Genomic DNA, 20,884 nt, shown 5'->3' with positions numbered 1-20,884 from the left:
TCTTTAGTCACAGACTGATTTACTATTTGACCACATGGAGGGAGTCAATTATCAAATGTAGTAACTTGGGAATAGCAGCAGCTTTTGCAGCCATTCTGACTGACCTGGGTCAGGTCACAGCGCTAACAAATCTCTGTTTGACCCCCTAGATGACCCTCTTATCTCCTGCCTACAGTTCACCCTTTGAGACTTGTCAAACCCTGACAAATCCGCATCCATTGAGGCTTTTCTTGGTTCCGTCAACCTTTCTCAGAAACAAGATGCTTACTAAACCCTGCATGCCCTTCCTGGGTACATGGTCTAATCTTCCATTAGGCCTAACATCTGATGGCGAAAAAGCACCTAATTTGTGTCTAGTGCCTCGGGTGCACTATGTTGCTTTGTTAAGTTATCCTTGCTTGAGGAAAGGATTTGTGGCCATGTTTGTACCGATCTCAACAAAAGGGTTGTTGTGTCTCATTTTGAAAAATTTATGTTGTATGGTAACGAAAACCATCACTGTATTCTGCTAATATCATATTGACCAACCTATTGGATAATCTCTTCCCAACAATTGGCCTAGACAATAGCCCTTCAGGCTTAACCCTCATGTTACCTTACTTAGGCGGAGATTGCATGAAGCTGATGAGCTTTGCTACTTGACTGAGCCCAAGAGACCACTGGTGCCAACTTGCCATGGCTCTGATGAACTTAGTCGTTAGCTCCCTCATACTTCTGGATGAAATCTAAATTGCTATGACAAGCTACTTCACGATGTAAATATTTAAAAGACTTGTCAGAGGCAACAGAGCTGCTTTTACAAGAGTGAAGTGATACCACTTCTGCTGCATGAGCGCTCCTCTACAGGCCTTCAAGGTATCAAGTGTTGGAGGAACTCTTCATCTCTACAGATAGCTAACTGGCTACTTTCTAAGTTTTGATCATTCGATCGTTTTCTTAAACGGATGGTGAATCATTGATTTGGCAGAAGAATGCTTGCCAAACATGCTGTTTGTGAGTGGGGGGGGGGGGATACAGTAGAGCCAACTGAGTTGCGAGTTCTCCCCTTACCCTTATCAGTCCCTTGTACTTGATTCGGGTGACAGCCCTGATGGCTCATGATGTGGCACTCTCAGAACTGCGGCATATCGAGTCCACAGTACAACCTGAATTATCAGAATCTCCTAATTTGCTAATAAAATGTCATTTCTGTCCCCTCTGCGGTGAGTGCTGTCACCGAGCCGTGTCATCGCTCCAGGTCTTGTGGCGTCATCTGAGACGGCAGACGGTCAATATGTACTCACTGTGAAATGACACAATGGGTGATATGAATAAAGACTAGCAAATGCTTTTATCTAAAACTCCATGTACATTTACACTAGGCCTTTCTGTACAAAATTGAAGTAAAAGCATTTGCTAGTCTTTATTCATATCACCCAATGAATTGATCATGGCAATCTATGTTCTGGGGAAGATGGTGATGTTACGAATCGGTTAGTGACTTCCCCAAGAACTTTAAAACAACATTAGAGGCTGCCCATAGGCATCATCATTCTGTTCGACTTCTTCATAAGTGATATATAAAATGGGCAAGTTGTATGCATCCCTAGTCAAGATGCCTTCATGAATACATCATAAAGATCGGAAAAATGGATACCTTCATGAATAAAACATTAGCAACCAATTGTACGGCAGCCATATGTCATGGTATTACTCTTGGGAACTAACCTTTATATGGTTTGCGATGCCATGCAATTGTGGGTTACTTCATAAGTAGCGCTACCTAGGTGGAATGGGTGCTTTATTGTTTATATGGAAGTGATTTTGACTCTGACTGTCTCGTTGCGAAGGGAACCATGGTACACAGGCAAAAGTTTCCGTCCGAGAATCTTTGATGGTAGAATCTGTGATGGGCCATCATGGGAATTCCATCATAGATCTTATGATGGTGGGTCACATCAAAATGCATGTTAGTATCAAAGTAACCTTTCATAGGTTACCTGGTAACAGTCTTCAGAATTCTGTTGATGCCTGTCAAAATGTCTTTTACAGTTCCATCCTAGAATGAATTGGAACGTTTATACTAGTCAACTGTTGCCTTGTTAAAGCGGTATGACCAACGACGAGATTGTTCGCAAAAAATATTCTGACAAAGTTCAAGGCACCTGCTGTGTCTCTACCCCCTCAAGGAAAACAATCATTCAAAAGAGGACGGTCTAGCCTCAAGAGGAAGAACTAACAATCGTCTTTTTCCTTATAACAAAAAAATACTCTGCTGCGAATGTCACTTGCACGGTCACGAAAAGCTTGGCTGCGGCAAGAGCTGAGTTGATTCGCTGTGTTGACAAACCATTACCTCATTTCATGCACCGTGTCATTCTATTGGCCGGAACTGGCACTTGGTTGCGGGTGGACTTACAGGTGATTAATTCCTCGCTGACTTATGAGAAATATTGTGGTGGTCGTGATGTTTTGGCTAATAGCAGTAAGTAGTTTCGTGCAGGGAAAATGAATGAGGTGGGTTATTCCTTGAAGTTGCCTTCTGGAAGCTGCTTAAAGTGCAAATGAAATCGACATGTGCCAAACTACCAAGAATAGACAAGGGGCCTTTGAGCACAGTCGATCCGCACTTAGTCAGCATCTCTGTTAGCAGGGACTGTAATTTTGGACCTAAAATCGATGTGGCGTCTCATATCATGGTATGAAACCAAAAAATATAACAGCCCTGTCACTGAGGATTACAGAAATGTCATGAATTCAAACATCTCCAAAATGTCAAATTGTCGGCAGGTTTTATATTTTGAAAGCCATGCGAAGATTAGAACGTGACGAACAACAGCTGTCACTGTTTGTCACATATCTCTAGCAATAACGAGGAGATGCCAATGCCGAGGGGGATAAAGGAAAGATGATTCTCGTGGAAAGTGACATTGCTTTTTTACCACGGCAGAAATTTAAAGTTTAATTCAGCTTAAAATCAATATTTTGCGGCCCTAAGGTGCTTTATATGATTACAGAAATCTGTAAGTGATTGTCAGTGTGGTTTTAAGAAATATGGTTATGCTTCAACAGAAGAGTGGGTTTACCGTGTTGTCATCTTTGTCTAATTGGAGTATGATTTGAATTCTGTGCGGAGATATCATATGATCTTATTATATCTCTGTGGCATCTTCTTGAATTCAATTAAAGGAGACAACTTGCCTCCAGCAAGAACTTGATTATGTTAAGCCTCATGTGGAATTCGAATGCTTTTTTATTCCAGGGGTATGGGAAGGTTATGGAGGGTTCACTTCATGTGAAGAAGGTGTTTTTTGAGTTGGGATAATGAAACGGTTTGTTGGAAAGCCGGGCTATCACCAGTGTGTCATCCCGACTTCCCCAAGGTCAAACCAGCATCTCTGTTGGTGGTCGATAAAGAAATCCATAGTCCTCGGCCTGTCCGCAACAATATTGATAGTCCATCACTAGCACTCTCGAGAATGCTAACTAACCAAACTAGACTCCATCACACGTTTGAAAATCTAATTTCTTAGCGTCCTTACATTATCGACCTATTCAATAAACGCATCAGAGGGACCCAAGCATTCCAGTCAGGCCACACCAATGCTGTTGTCGGGTTTAGGGCACATCAGTTTAAACAACACCACCACAGTATGTTGAACCTCGGTATATAACACCAAATAGTATTTCAATTTGTGACATTGGTCTGTGTGTGGCCTTGGGGGACTGTTGGACTCCAAATATCACAGCTTGTAAATTAATGAGAAAGCAGCAGCAAGATTTGGGTTCAAACCCATGACCCTTGTATGAGACTCAGAGGCCTTGTGGTGTGCCACCACGCTCCACAATCTATTCACCTCTGATGATACAAAGTGTAGCTCAGCTTATTCCAGTCTGTTCAGCCGCGGCGTATGAAGACATTAGCGCTATTTCGAGAACCCTCTTACCATAAGCTGCCATTCATAGCGATCAGGGGTCAAATGTTAGTCCGTCAATGGGGCTATCACAGCATGAGCAGGGATCTTCATTGGGATTCCATGGCTCAAGAAACCTTGCCAATCGAATTAGCGGATCAGAGGCGAGATGGTCGTCATGACTGTCTATTATCATATTTGGACAATGACGTTACGGTCGCGTTAATGTACGCCGCTAATGTGGGATCTGTTTAGTTGCTTTAACCATCTCAGTGGCTAAATTGTCAGATGTCAGATACAGGTATGTTGAAATATCTATCAAAAGGTCGAGGTAAATCATTACTTGCCCATAATGCATGCAATCGTGTCTGCACATTCTAATTCAAGAGTCCACATCCCCTTCTCACGAAATACTGCTATGGCATTCATCCACCTATTACTGACTCCATCGATCTCCGCCACTTGGAAAATCTTACGACGCACTTCAATCTTGTACAACGATTGTTAGAATCATCACGATTACGAGATACGAAATCGGGACCATTAGAATCCACTTCTGGCAAACATGATGGGGTTGTAGCAATTTCATGAGGAAACTTAATTCAAATCTAGTGTCGGATTGGTGCCCAGAATGTGAACAACAACACTCGTAAATTTTATTGAAAAAATGGTTATTTTCATTCCGCACCCTGCAGAGTCATACAGCCCCACATTCAATTTCGATTCAATCTTAATTCAAACTGTGATGTTGTAAATTTGAGATTCCTCGGAATTTAAAAAATGAAGTGTTTATGAAATGTTATTTATTCATGACAGTGTACAGTTGTGTTGTACTTTGCATAGCGTAACCGCATTGATGCAAAGCATTCCACTGCTGCGGATGTTTAAGTTCAACAGGAAGGGCTGCATACAGAAGCGCCTGCAGGTTCAGGAGTCAACTCCAGAAAATATCCTTCACTGAATCAAAGATTTTCTGAAAAACCCTTCCACCATAGATGTCGCAGTGACACCCCAATGCCAAACCTGCAACATTGGATTCATGGACTACCAGGTTTCCTTTTCATCAACTTAGCACATCTCCGGAATTTGTCATGCCACTATCTGGCTACAATTTGTTATCGAGATGAAATGCTATTATGTTTAGAAGAAGATTGCTTTTAGGAGATAGATCTCATTGATTATTGCATGCTTCGGTTGCTGTCTTGATGTTGATCACGATGAGTATTTATCACAGACCTGACAGCAATATTGGAAATACTTTATGGAGAATGAAGTTTCCAACATGGCTTTGTGTTATTCTAGGAGACCTGCCACAGTATTCTTCATAAGCAGGCTCCCTTCTCAATATATACCAGGATCAAGTATGGCTGAAAGTCACAACATTCGGCCAAGTAACAGATCCCTATTCTTAAGACTTACAATGCTGGGTATTATCGATCAGCGATGTCCATGGGTCATCAGACGTGTTAGCGATAAGTATGTCATTTCCCTAAGAATCTAATAGCAACGGGGATCATGGATGGGGCCGAAGGTTATAATCTTGGTTAGAATAATACCAACGATTTATACCTTATGGCCGATGACATTTCGGTCATGCTGTGTCCAGTTTATTGAGATGATGTTGAGGTCATTCCCAGTTGGTAATCTTGAGCATTTTCGTCATCCAAATCTCACTAAGTCTGAAGATGATATCACCTTCTGACATCAAAGCAACACTGCTCACAGATTGCTCAAATGGGATTTAGATTGAGGACGTCTGGGCTATTCATACGTAAGGTATTGCAAAGCTTTCTTATAAAGGTGGCGGAAAGCTCCAACAGCCTTTGATTATCGTCACAAAATTAATTCCGACCGGTTTGATCTGCTCTGATACCTTGTCGGATGACGGTGATGCAAAGGAAATGTCGTTGGAGACGATCGTTGATCCTGCGCAGTGGCACTAAATGCAACAAATCAGGAGTGGAAATGGTGTTGTCGAATTCCCCTGCTTTTGGCCCAAAATAACAAATATTCTTTTGCGACCATTTTCACTGCCAGAATCATTCGCAGTATCAGTGTTTCATCACCTAAGCCTTGTAAAACACTGTAAGACGGTTACAAGCATGCTGATATGAAGGTCTTGCACAATTATGGATTTCAGATGTCCGATAACATTTTGTGGGGATGCTTCTTGTCTAAGTGGTATATTGGGAGTCCACACTATGTTGCGAATCAAACACCTCTAGACTTTCATCTCTTGAACTGTAAGGGTTGAAGTCTGGTTCCTCCCCATGATGCCGTTGATCGGTTGTGACAGGTATGTCGTGCTAAAACCTCTCCCATTCCCATCTCATCCGATTCCAATGTTTTCGCATGAATCCTCATTATACGTAAATCATGATCGCATGTCGGCTAACAAGCTATGCCCTGGAGAAATTCACCATCTTTTTTGCATTGATATCTCACTTATGAACTTTGTCTGACTTTTCAAGTTGCGTGCAGAAATAATAGTGGTCCTTTTTTTGTAAGACTTGTGGAGGTTCTCCTTATTCATAATGTGATTATTAGATTGAAATTTTTTTTAATCCTTTTGGTAAGATTGGCAAAAAAACAAAAAAAGACATGAGATTGTGTTTTCTTTGCCGCAATATTGATGGAAACATGTGCTCCCATTCTGTAAAATCTTTTTCTGCGGTTTTCGTGTGGTCTTATAAACAACAAGAAAGTACCAGTACTCTACCAAGTATGATCAGCTGGGCGACAAGCAGATTAGGCTGTCTAGTGGGGGAAATGTAAATACAATACAACACGGATACCATCCCATTCAGACCATTAGATCACTTGAGTAGGTAATTGAAAAGAAACTAATGGAAAATCCATTCCGGCTGCTGAGTATCATGTGGTATCAACTTTTTCTTTGTATCAAGCCAGGTACATGCATGACCAGGGAGTCTTGCTATTGTTTTCAACGTCTTGAAAGCACTTTGTAAAGACCTAAGCTGTATCATTTTGTTCTGGCCTGATCGATCATAGATTATAAAGTAGGTTTAGTACATTGTAAAGAGGTCATTTTACGACCAGTGGATTTCACATTTGATTACATGATTTGCATCCTTTGGATGAAGGTATAGCGATCACCTGTGCAGCATCCTAAGCTTGCTGCAAGAATGGCCCAAGAACTCTTCAGAAATGATTACAGTGAATTGAAGGACCTGAGTTGATGAAAGCAATTGGTTGACATTCGGAGTGACATCCTTCCTTATATTGTCTACCTACCATCCAATCTTTCAAATTGAGATTCAGTCAATGTGATGGATTCCGTCCTGGAATGAATTCCTTTGTTCTTCAAATTGCTAGTAACTGGCCAAGTATCCATGAATGTTATTGACCATGGTGTGCTGGATGACACTTTCATCTTGATGGCATTCTCATATAATGTCATACATAGGGGAAGTAATAGCCGTAGGGTACTCATGTTACTTAATTATGATGTCTCCCTTATTATAGCCTGGTGACTTGTTTACCGAAGACCTTTTGCTTTCAACTTGGCCACCCCAGGATGGGCCATGGAAAGCAATTTTACAGTCTATGCTTGGTTCGCCTTGGTTCTCTTACAAAGCAATTTCAACTTGCCTGGTTCAGCTCAGTCCTCTTACAAGGCAATTGTTCAAGCTTTGCTTGCTTGACCTTGGTCCTTTAACAACAAGAAGGCAATTTTACAGCCGATGCTGTGGCAATTCTACTGCCTATTAGAAGGCAGTCTCAAAATCTATTATTTCTTCAACTTGGTCCTCTTACAAAGCAGTCTCAAAGTCCCGTTACCAGGTTTTTTCCAACTCTGCTTCCTTCAACTCGACCTCTTCGGGATGTGGAAGCTACTTAAAATCTCCAGTTTGTTCACCTCTCTCTTCTGAGGCTCAGGAGGCAATTTGAGCTGTCATCACTGAACCAATTCACCAAAATCCAGGCTTTGTTCAACAAAAGCAATTTACAATTTTATCCTGTTTTGAAGAAATGATGGGGAATTTTAGCGATAATTTCACAAAAGTGCAATGTCCTCTCATCGCTTTGATGTTGTTGTCTTATCATGAGACGTCAGTTGGAGGATGAATTTTGAATCCAATTCAGTCAGAACAGATCAGTTTGTGGTCTTGGGTTCATGATGAACATTTTTCATCAAAGTAAAATCTAGCAGTTCTTGGTTACGACATCAAGGACGGCTGCAATCAAACAAAGCCTGGCGTTTTTTCCATTCTGAACATGTATATCGATATTCTGTGATCACGGCGTTACAGAATGTTGTTTTGACATTCAAGCGATCAAAAATTGCTGTCTCAGAAGCACTGCAGATAAAGTGGAATTGATACATTACGTTGATGAGCTATTAATTAGCTGGTTGTAAATGTGACATCTTCAATCCCAGCTTCATGAGAGCTCCATTTGCTAATTACTAATTACTAATCAAAAAGATGATGTGACATTTTGCTCCCAGTAAATGATGTCTTCTTTTGATTGACTAAATGGAAAGGAAGAACTATCCAGACTAAACTTTGAGTCTACAGAAGTTAAAACTGCAGTGATGTACACTATTTGGATTGCAATCCCATACCTTATATCAAGTCTGCGTATCCTAAATTACTGCCTTTAGAACAAAGATAAGAAAGATTATCGTGCCCCTGTGATATCATGGCTCATTTACTGTAGTCAGGGTATTTCCCTTCAGGCAGAAAAAGTCATTGGCCCATCCATCAAAAGTTTGATCAGATATCCCGATTTTATTGGATGTCTCTGATGTAGAGACAGTCTTAACTAGAATGATATAGGGTAGGATGCATTAGATTATACATGTATGTCACGCTGTTAATGTAGGGGTTCATGGTAATAATTCGAACCGTGGTATAGCGTTGGGAATCAGGATGACGCTGATTAATACGAATGGGAAATGTTTCTGCAATCAGTGGAAACAACTCTCTGTATTCAGTTCCTCGAAACAAAAACTACTGCTGACACATAATGGTACGTGGAGGTGCGTATTCACGAGTTATCATTGATGACAGATCCTCCAATAGCTGTATCGATTAACTTCCCTGGTTTATGTGGTCTCCCACAGCGGCGAGCATAGACAATTGAGCACAGAGTTCAATTGTTGATGCTGTTGAACCTGGTCTTTATTGGGGAGGGGAATACAGAATATTCACAGTGGTATAGTGAAAAGCACCCTTTGATTAGGCCAAATGAAAAAGAGACATTGTTCTTGTCACATAACGGAAATACTGATTTGTATGTCACCAGAACTCAAGCGAATGCATCAACCATTATCTTAATCATTTGAATGTTGTCCAAATAATGACATTTTAAATCAGTTTTGAGAAGCCTGGCATATCTCACAACAATTCATTGTCTCAAATGAAACATAAGCTTACCCATCAAATTTTTTTTGGAAAAGAACTTGATTTTTGCTTGGCCTAATGATTTGATTATCTGATGAAACTAAAAGTAAAACTTATCTCCGATATTATTGTCAGCTTGTGAGAAAATGAATGTGGCGGCATATGGTGATAGACAGCTGAAACAGTTGTTACAGTTAGTATCATGTTGTATGGTCTCGTGACTAAACAGGACCTAGAATGAGCTGGGAGTCATATTCCTGCATTCTGCTGGACGTTTTTGGAGGTTTTGGATACAATATGGGGAGGGAGTGTTTTCTCGTGTGCCCAATTTGTGACAACAAGTTGCCCAGGATCTGTTGTCACTTTCCTGGTGAGGTGTAAGTTTTTCCTGCATTCCCAGTCCCATTCTCGAACAACCTGCAAACATCCTTCCATTAGCTCTGTAGAGTTCTTGACATGTCACCTGTCTGTGCAACAAGCCCTTCACGCTAACCTTTCCAGTATATTTCCGCAACAGACAATGATATTTCGTTGGCAGCTGTTGCATTTCGAAGTGGATTTCATTGGCAACGCATACAGTTAGTTCTGTGAGAGGATATCTTGGGATGCAGGATGAGGACTTTAATGAGATACCCCGGTTAGGCTTATTGTACTGTGAGATAGTGGCGACATCCATTGACCACTTGGTGAAACCTAATCTGGCACACATGACTTCTACGGTGATTAACTGCTCAAATGAAGCAGAAAAACCTCTGTTGCTCTTGTAGTTGCCATCTATTCCCTTCGGTTCCCAATGATGTTCATTGGCCAAGGTGTTCATTGCACTTATTCTAGAGAGTTGGCCATCGGCATAAAGTGACTTTTTGAGTTGGTCTGGCATAGTTAATGGTTGCTTACCTGCCATTCTCGTGATAAAATGGGGAATAGGAAATGATCATTTTATCTGTGGAAAATCGAATGTGATCTTTGATGGACTTGCGCTGCTTTCAAACGATGCAGGAAAACTTGCCCTTCGTGTGAGGACAGCATCTTTGATGTTGCTGGGTGTGTAACTTGAAACGTGAAACGTGAAATGAAGATTAATGCATTCGAAAGGACTTTAAATCGGGGTAAATTCTGTGATGGATCTTGACCCTCTTGGTCATCATGACCTGTAGGACATTGGACTTGTTGTCGTCTGCATGAGACTTTGTTCAGGCATTGCCATGGATACTGTTAGCCTGAAGGAAATGAAGACGATGAAAGGTGGAAACTCTTTCATGTTGCTTTCACCAGAAACGTAAGTTATTAAAAACATCTCAGTTTGTAGATTTTACTTCGCCAGCAGTAACATCAATTTCTAACTTCCTGCTATGGTTTTCAGGTTTATACCTTTTTTTCAGAAATAGAGATGACATAGTCAGAGATATGGAAGCCAGACCATTTTACCTCCGATATCAATATTTTTCCTAATCTTTATACATTGGATATTCTTCTTAGCCACTCTAATAAATTGTAACCTTAGATAGCCATTCTTCAGCTCAAGAAGCAACTTTTTGTCTGACAGGATAAACCTGCACAACAATATCAGTGTAGCAGTTATTTTTTCCAATATGTCTCAAATCACGGCACTAGAATGAGCTGGTAACAATAGCTGTTCGGTTGTAATACCCCACAAAAATGGCTTTATCAGAAGCCATTGTGTCCATAGCTGATTGGCCAACTTCTGCATCGTTGGCCTTTGGGTTGAAAGAAAATTGGAATCTGCATCATGTCATATGTCTCCTTCCTTATGCCAGCGATGAACCTGATGAGCTCCTGAGAGATCATCGGCAGCAGAGTTCTGCTACCGATCTTTTTGCATCCTGTTCCTTTTGGAGTAAACTCAAATAGGTTTGATGCTTCTAAGTTCTTTGTGTGTGCTGCAAGACTGAATTCTGATAGCATTGAAAAAGTATATCTTTACCAGTATTGTAGAATTCTGTGAACCTCTGGCCCCACTCATGATCTACACCCTGGTCTCATTGGTTTGTCTGATTACCACAATTAACACTCCCACCTGTGTGCATTATACCTCAATAATCGATGGCCCCCATCGGACCTGTCTTGTCAGGGGAGTCGACGAATAGGATTTGTTGTTATCGGGAAAACCAGTTTGTTAGATATCCGTTGAAGAGGATTGACAAGATCCGTCACCATGTTACCAAGTTCCGAGTCCTGCATCCATGGAGTATTTGAAACTCTGGGATTTGAGATGGGGCGATTCAACTCATCAAGCCATAGGTGGCGTAACTAGATCGTTGTGGACAATTTGGAATCGGAGTGGGCACGTTTCTTAACCAAGCCTATGGACTTTGTTTTGGCGCTTATTGACACAGGGTAATAGAAAAATGGCTACTATTGTGATGAATCGGTTCATTGTGTTGAACTGGTGCAACTTATTGATACACCCTGTATTATTGAATAGAAGATAAATAAACAATCACAAGTCCACTAGACTCTCCAGCAGCTGTTAAAGGTCACAATAACATTGGCAAGAGTCAACAGAGTCAATTCTTTTAGGATAACCCAGTTCCTTTCATTGCCATTTTTAGCTTACATAACGTGCGTAGTTCTACATAATGTAAAAACTTCTCACAAACACGCTTTGGTTTAGTTTATCGGAAATTCTGTGCAGCACCTTATATAGAATTATACTGTTGCGAATGCTATTCGATGTCTCGCTATTTATAACCGAGATATCTGACGTTAGCGTATTTATTATCTGTATGCAGATTCCCATTGCAGTAGCTACCCGAGTGTGTTTGTGTTTTATCTTACCCTGTAGAGCAGTGTTTAGCTCCGATTGGTAATATATCATGGACTGTCAGAGGAATCAATGTAGCTAACAAGCTAAATTCATTCCAATTTAGTTGGCAGATCTTTGTGTATGTTTGTGTCAAATAACCTGTTCAGATGGATTGCGGATTGAGTTTTCTTGATTTGAAACAAACCTGGATATATTTCAGTCAACTTGGCGGTTATTCACGTAGAATAATGTTTGTGGATGTGCTGCAGATTTCAGCTTATTGATTTGAAACCAATCTGGATTTTGTTCCAAATCAGATTGGACAAACCTATGTGTACATAATGAACAATATCTATATGGATTTATGAGTCATCCTGACTTGACATGGACTGTTCTGGACTTGATAATGCGCTCGAGTGATAGAACACCTGGTATCGTGAATGGCTTACAGTTATTCAGGGTGGAGTTGTGTACAGATGCATAATGACTCATATAACATTGTGCGATGTTTTTGTCATTTACATAACGTCTTTTTGCGTTATACTACCTTTAATATACGTGTGACTCGTGAGTCATTGACCAAAGTGTGTCGAGGTACCCCGCCCTGGACCTGATTGGCCCTGCGCTTACTCATGCTGGGTGGCGGTACACCCAACTGTTGCAACTATTCTGTCATCTCAGTATTATGGTGGAAGTAGTGGTGTTTACATCTTGTACGTAGGTTGCATACTGTAAAGAATGACATTTCTCTGTCCTGTGATTTGGATTAGCCCTGTGACAACCTTCACAGTTACAGCCTATTCTTGAAATCATCAGATGAAACCTTTGGTTTACAATTTCTGTTATTTTTCAGGATATAAATTTCAAAAGGCATTAACTTGTGTCAGCAAGGATTATACAAGTTGCTGCTGGATTTGTGAGACAAAAAACTAATCAAAAGGAATATTTTATTTTGTGCAAAGGATCTTTCATTTGCGAAAATGGGGAGTTACTCAGACATATCAAATTACATTCCAATCGGACCCAAGTCCCCACCGCCCTGTGACAAAACTCATGACTTCTGTGAAAAATGTGAGAGTTTGGATTGTATGACAACATTTGCGACGATAAAAAGAGCAACGTCCCTGCGTATACCAGGAACGTGTCCGCCCATCGACCTCTCCAGTTTTAGGAGGTCAGCGTCTTGGCGGCCGTCAAACATGGAATCAAAGATGTGAGTTGTTTGTTAGAAAACCATCTGCCTCTTTTGGCTGCAGTTCAAAAGCTTCTGTCCATTCAGAATCATTTCCACCTGTTTCCAAGATAGTCATGGGGGCGTGACTGTCACCTTGGTATTTCTTCATATTGTTGTTTTGCCCACACCATGAGGTCATGTGCATGTGTTACTATCATTGTTGACGTGTTTGATTCAGCCCCTTGATGTGGCGTCTGATGAAAAGTTTTTGGACCAAAACGCAAGGCATTATGCCAAATCGTTTTGGTTCAGTAAAACTTGGGCACCTCTGACATATTGTGGATTTTGTTGACATTAACAACGTTTACAATATGATTAACAGCTGATCTTATTTGACTGAGTTCAATATGCTGACTAGCTTGCCTTGTATCATGTATCGCCTTGCAAAACTACGGATCTTGTGTTGAAAGAGTGAACCTGTTGAGGTGAAACTGCTGCCTCATCAGGCACGTGCCGCCCCACTCCCGATGATTTTTCCCATGGTTTGATAGGTTTATATACAATGGGTCCTCGACCATTGAGAGCGAATGATGGGAGAGGAAAGGCTGCCCTATTCATGATCCTTGTGACTTATTGTCATCAGTCCATACCAATAACAAGTGTATGGATGAGTGAAAGAAGCGTGGTGTGGATGAGAATACATGGGACAGGTTTTTTTTCTCCAGTTTTGGATAAAAATTAAGAATGGTTAAATTGTTTGGCAGTGCTGTGTTTACTCGCAGCTTGGCTGAGTCTGGGGTGGTTGCTCTTGTTCAGTTGGACTGTATTGATGTTGCTGATGTTAGATTCTCATATGGAGTAGAGTTTTTTTTAAAAGATCTGATGATAAAACTGTGTTTGATAACTTCCCTGTATTTCTCAAAAGTGGACTTACTTTCATTTCATACCAAGAGTAGCAGAACTAGGATTTGTGATGTGTATCCTTTGCTGACGACTTTCCTCACTACCTCCTGCTAGCCTTCCGCTCTGTTGATCCATCCTTAAGTCTAAGGATCCCACCCAATGGAAAGTGTATCTTTCATGACTTAAAAAGACAGGTTTTAACCCTCTCATTATCATTTGGATCAAAATTCGATCTTTACTGCCATAGATTGGTAATATTTGCTCAAACAGTACCGTCAGTAGTGTAAAGATGGCGCCATTGGGCACCGATAGTAACATTTATCACTTCTACGAACCGGTAGAAATAGGAAAGGTTCGTTGTTCTGGCTTCAAAGATTTGACACGAAATATGGCCCCCAGTGCGAGGTGCACTTGTAAAGTGAGTCCCCCCAACACTCTTCAAGCAGCACTCGAGGACCTCTGTCAGAGGTGTATTTATGATACCGTAATAAGGTAGGGTCAACTTGTCACGACTTCTTTTGATTTCGGTTTGCTGCAACTACACTTAGGCTCCAGTTGGGGTAAAGCCCATTTTGGTTTATGTTTCTTTCATGCGTGGTCTTGAGAAGCGTCCTGAAGATACTCAAGGCAATTCTGAGGAAAAGAAACCAGTAAATACCATGCATGCCTCACATAAGCTTTTATTCAACATTGGCGTTGGGAGAACATCAATGGATCAAAGAAAATAAACCCAACAGAATTCATTCATGACATGCCTTTCTTGCCAACTGCGTATGAAAACAAACTCTACACCAATTTTAAAACACTTTAAATGTTTTTCCTGTGGTTTGAAAAGCTAATGCAGCTGATTTTAAAAAGGCGGAATTTTGTAACTCCGTTGAACAGGTTACTGCTACTTTCCCACTGTGTGTGAGGCGAGAAACGCAAATACAAACCTGATTTTGAAGAAAGAACAGCAGTCACTTATGTTAGAAGTCAAGCTTTTCAATGCTCTGCTCGACAGGTGCCTTCATCTTCACCCCAGTTTTACCACCTTCTCGAGTGTTGTCCATCGCCTTGATGGAATCAGGAGGAATTCACCTGCCGTTCCTTGCCGAACATTTGGTACAAAGAGGGCAAACAGCTGTGGTACTTACTATAGCTTTTCACTACAGGTTGCACTGGAAAGTTGCCAGCATGTTTTAGCCTATAGGGGGCACTAAACAGTGAATTAAAAACACATGGCCTGAAGCAGACTTTCATGGGAACCATGGAAGTCAAATGGGTCTGAAACAAAACGCCAAACGGTCGTCAATTGAGAATATTTCAGTTGCAATCGATCATGCTATCCCGGGAGAGACACTCGGTTAAGTCCATTGAATGCATACTGAAGTAGGCGATGCTGAAGCATCATGGGATACTCGTATTCAAAAATTTTGAGTTGTATCGACTTCACTTTTGAAATGGTTCGGGGATGTGATATGTAGCAGCATCAAAGATTAACACATTTCCTATTGATGCAACCGGTGCATGTATATTTCAGCAATGCCATTCTCAGACTTTACATTTGGTTCATTTGATTAGTGTGATTCGTGTATTATTGACCATCAACAACTTTGCAGTGAGGAAGCTTTTAACATAATCTGTTGGATTATCCCATCATTTGAGGTTTAGTTTCCAAATCTGTGTTTGTGTTCAACCGATTTGCGATGCCACTGTGTTTCCATCTCGACCCTGGCAGTATTGACTGACCAATGTGGATAAGTTTGACTTACTCTGATGCACAATGTACTGGAATTCAAAAGCCCGGAATAAGTTCAATACTTATGGTGGTTGTAGATACCAAAGGTGTGTGTTGGTGGAGCGAGGAATGCTTCCAAATTACTTCTGTATGTCTCTATGCAACTTTCAGCGTAAAGTCCGTTAGTTTCTAACTTAGAGATATGTGAGGGACTTCCTCATGAACAGTGGCCTACCACATGCTCCTCCTTTTGCATTTAAGAGGCTGAGTATGCTTTAGTATAGGTAACATTCCTGTGTAGAGATCTCTGTTGATGCATCAGAAAATGAACAAATTTCTACTACCAAAGGTTTATGTACACTTTTGGATGTAATCATGGTAATATATTTCGTTCTGTCAAGCCTTGGTATAGACAGGTTCCCATGAGGCCGTTTAACCTTTGACCTATTCTTTGACACCTATGATACAGTGTTTGGCCTCGCATCATTGATTAATGGTAAATACATTTATATCGGCAGTGCTTTATTGATGATCAATGTTTTATGCATGATCAATGTACCCTACTTCACTCAGACTCTGAATCAGAGAAATATTCCCACACTTGGCCATATTTCATGTTTGGGCTCATCGGGTATGAATCAATGACATTACTGTGAGATGACCAGGGGTGAGTGCAGGCATTTGTAATTACGGGGCGTAAGTTTTAAATAACTCTTGTTTCATACACTCACTGTCTTCAAGTTTTCAAACTCGATCGTGCCTTGGAATGTACTGGCTTTGATATATGCCTTCCTCAAGTTCGAGTTCATGCCGCCTTAATATCAAAGTTTGAACTTTGAACTTTGGTCTTGAAGCTGTATTTCTCACATCTCTCAACAATGTCATAAGGATTGTAAAACAGTTTGGGACCAGCTTACTGAACAGTGAAAGACTCTGATACAGTTTCTGTCCTCAGATACCTATGCATCAAACACTCTTTTCGTGCTCAGACATTTCAGTGTCTTTCAATCAAGACAATTTCAGTTTTACGTAATGTTGATGGGTCAATGTACTTTATCCAAGATGGCGGCTTGCCCCGAATTAGTAACTGGGAAATGGGGGCAAGTTTCATTTTTTCATGGTCCTGCAGCCACAGACACAGCTCCTGGGTGAGTTTCGAGTACGGATTCATGCATATTGATCTAGCAGGCGCTGCCATATTCAAGGTTCGGACAGCTCCTGGGAGAGTTTTCAGTGTCTTATATGTTGCGGTTGCAGCCATACAGGTCGGGACAACTCCTGGGCAAGTTTACAGTGGGACCTATGGTGCTGCCATATTGATTGTGTAGGGTGTGTTTACAGTAATAGGTACCAGTACACGAGACAGAATGGGCTTGTGCTGCTTATTCAAGGTTCGGACAGCTCTTGGGTGAGTTTATAGTAGGGACCTATATAAAATGATGGAGCCAGTAGGTGCTGCCATATTGGGGGGTTCAGACTACTCCTGGGCGGGTTTACAGTAGAGGCATGAATTTACGTGAAAAATTTTAACAGAAGAACACACAACAAAATTCAAATGACATGACATACAGCATACTGGTAGTTTATTATCTAGGTAATTTGTATGTTTACTGTACATTCAGTTAAAAATCATTTGAAATTGTATTTTACGTGGTATCAAGAGAACACTGATAAGTCAACATCAAGTTCTTAATCAAGTTCTTGATTTCAGTGTTATACCTGACCACAAAAGCTTTACAGGGTCGTTAAAACAACTTGTTCAGACAAGAAGTCCGGTGACCAGATTTGGCTGGTTTCTTCAGTGTGATCACTGCCTGCCAAGGCGCGGTCAAAAGTGTTGCACTAAACATGTAGGATGAATCAGTACATCAAGTACCTGAACTGTTCGAAACTGAGAGTCAAAGAAAAAGATCGCCAAGAAACTACATTAACATTTTGGGCATGCATCAGCAGAAAAGTTTAAGAAACTGAAGTCTGATTCTTGGCTCAAAGATATACTGATGATGTGACATCACATCATGTGGGTCTTTGAAAGATCAGTTTTCTCTGCATCTGTTCTGATCATTTGGAAAATGGAAAGAAGTTGTACTTGCCCAACTTAGCTCACATCCAAGTTGACCTGCCTCGAGTATTGGCGTGCGGAAAAATCCAGAAGAAACTCATTCAAAGAGAAAAATGGGAACAGAAATATTCAACTGTTGAAAGGTTCAAGAATCTCCTGCTGAATAAGCTGAACAAGTCAACTTCAAATTTTGTTCTTCAAATTTCGATTCCTCCAATTTAGATTAATTTGATCAAGTTGTTCAGGAAAAATGAGACACAAATTTCCACACTTACTTCAGTCCAAAGACAAACCAGCACTGATTCAAAATGCACAGGGCAGTTAGAACTGGTTCTGCTAATTAAGTCATGTGATCCAAACCTCCTTTTCATTAATCCAGTCTAATCCCTTGTCCAATGTCCCGGTGGCAAGCCTGTCATGCTACTGCTTCAATTCGGGTTCAAAATGCACTGATTCAAAATGCACAGGGCAGTTAGAACTGGTTCTGCTAATTAAGTCATGTTACCCAAACCTCCTTTTCATTAATCCAGTCTAATCCCTTGTCCATTGTCCCGGTGTCAAGCCTGCCATACTACTGCTTCAATTATGGTTCTCACAATACCTTTCTTTAACAGCTTTGATTAAGTATTATGGATGATTGGAGTAGTTTGGTTAAAGGGGGAATGTCAAGATAATGATGAGTCAGTACCTTTATTATTGGGTCAAGCACTTGTGATTTGTGAGAATATTGATCAACATTTTCAAGGAGAAGTTTAAAAACGTATATTTGTCACTGACTCCCTAGCCACAGGCACCTGAAAGATCTAGAATACAATACCAGCCCAGCTGATTAAACACTCATCAAAGCATGAGTGGTGTCACCTGCTGCAGGCACATGATTTAAAAATAAAACTTCCAATGAGTTTCCCATCAGATATCAGTTGGATCTGTCAACGCTGTTGATGAGACACTTTTGTCATGTTGACGAAGGAATACACCCAAGGTGCTGCAGGTCTCACGCTGATCTCACCAATTCAGCTTCCAATAGCATCTGGTGATGGCCAGGTTCATCAGGTATAAAAATGACTGTTCACAGGCAGTGCAGAGATTGGCTGTTTCCCAGCAGCATAAAGGCTTACTCTTCCACATGATTTTAACTGGGTATGTCTAAGCCAGCTCACCAAGGAAGTAAAGTACAAAGTTAGAAATCTCACCCAGTTGTGATATTTCAAACATTGCGACACAAGGTTACATAATATATATCCTACTATGGCCCAGAGGGTGGTCAACATGCCAGCCTACATCAAACCTAACACTACATGACACAATACCATACTCTTCATCCATCTTTCCTCCACATGAGGTGAGCACAATGGCCCTGGCCATTTTATTCTTCAGCTATCTTTAATCAAGAAAACTCCCACTCATGCCTGACATTATCTAGCTTCAATCCATGACATTTACTACAAAGATGGCTTAAAGCTAGAGTTAAAATGCCATGCAATCTCAACTAAAATTAGTCTAAATTACAAATTACCCTTCCCAAAGACACAGCCGGAAAAAGCTTGTAATCTTTGCTTGGAGGATAAGACAATGATTTCAACATGAAATCTTTTTGCTGAAAGTCATTCAGTGTCATTTAAATTGCTACAAAATTAATGGATGCACTCTCTACAATTTGTGGTCTTTGTGAATTCAATGGGAACTGAAACCCTAATTTGCAGGAAATGACAGTTTCTAGTTTCAACGGATGAAAGTAACGGAATAACTATCAGCTATTGTTTTACAATATTGGGCCATTACATAGTGCAGAAAGCCCAAGGGACTTGATGCCGTACATCCAACTAGATGACAGCCGTCCTGAAACGACCAGTATCATGTGATATCACTGTTTCTGTCTAGAATGAAAAATATTTACTGTAGCCAATGAAATAGACAAAAAAGATTGCTTTATAGCTATAAGTATCTCTTTGTAAACTAACCTATTTTCATTCATATCCTCAAGGTAGACAACCCAATTAGTTATACTTTACTTTCATCTCCCAATGTACATGTATTTAGACATATCCTAGCAATATTGCTTACAGATATATACCGGTTTAGACATTTTATTCGATTTCTCTTGAGGATGTATTTTGTGTTAGTCTAATTATCTGAAGTTAGCTTGAGGTGATGAGAGGTTCCCCGATGAGATCAAATATTATGAAATATGACTCCCAACGATAATATATTTATTACCTCCCCTCGACACCCTCCGCCATGATTGGTATAAAATGTCGAAAAATAGTCCTTGCTGTATGGTGCAGTATACCAGTATCAGCTAGAAAACTTTAGATTCTGACAATCCTCAGTACAGCTCACATTGGCCAAAGGAAGAGAGGTTACAATTGCTCCAAAGGAATTTCTCCTTTGTAACATGATTATATCTGTGCAGGGAAGAGCCATCGATATGTCATAACAACCATGTCCGAATCCAAGTTCTTCTCATGTATCTCTTGAGCACGAAACCCTCGGCAGTGTCTTAAACATCTACTAGCCTTAACTTTGCCAAGCGGAGATCTATATGTTGCATAGCTCCCACTCGTTTGATTTCCGTCAGGATACTGTTTACCTCTGTAAAATACCGAATCTCAAAAGCTTTGTTTCTTGTTGTGTTTGTACTTGGAGCCAAAATAAACATGTACTGCCATTGCTGGCCTCACCCTTCTTTCTTTTTCTTCCATTTCAGACAGTCCTTTCCCATCTTGCAGATAAACATGACCACTGCACCATTACTTATGTTATTGTGCTGTTGCAGGTTGTTGGACAAGTTGCTGGTGGTGTGTCCCAATGTTGATTACTGTGAGGAGGTTCTGCCGAGGAGCGACCTGGAAGCACATCTACAACATAGGTAAGAGTTTGGCAAACTTCATAGCCATCCTTTGAATGAGATAAAATACTAAGATCCCTTGATCACTGTCCAAATGACCTCATTCAAGTGGGAAACTTGCTGTTGGTCGCAACCAATGCTCATAAGG

The 20,884-nt window shown here is 40.7% G+C and overlaps 1 protein-coding gene across 8 annotated transcripts in view; it reads left to right on the top strand.

Annotated features, from left to right (window-relative positions):
- Positions 1 to 20,884, top strand: part of LOC135493034 (E3 ubiquitin-protein ligase LNX-like) — an 81,650-nt gene that overhangs the window by 21,129 nt on the left and 39,637 nt on the right. For 3 of the 8 annotated variants that reach the window (XM_064779812.1, XM_064779810.1, XM_064779811.1), the window contains exon 3: positions 20,665 to 20,757. In XM_064779812.1, coding sequence (XP_064635882.1) covers positions 20,665 to 20,757 — 93 coding nt within the window. Of the gene's footprint in view, positions 1 to 10,096; positions 10,542 to 12,811; positions 13,243 to 14,115; positions 14,599 to 15,748; positions 15,934 to 20,595; positions 20,758 to 20,884 lie in introns of those variants that run through there. The other 5 variants (XM_064779817.1, XM_064779813.1, XM_064779814.1 and 2 more) reach the window with 5 other exon arrangements.

This window comes from Lineus longissimus, chromosome 8, assembly GCF_910592395.1.
Source record: "Lineus longissimus chromosome 8, tnLinLong1.2, whole genome shotgun sequence".
NCBI classification, from domain to species: Eukaryota; Metazoa; Nemertea; class Pilidiophora; order Heteronemertea; family Lineidae; genus Lineus; species Lineus longissimus.
This window is presented reverse-complemented; position numbering and strand designations above follow the sequence as displayed.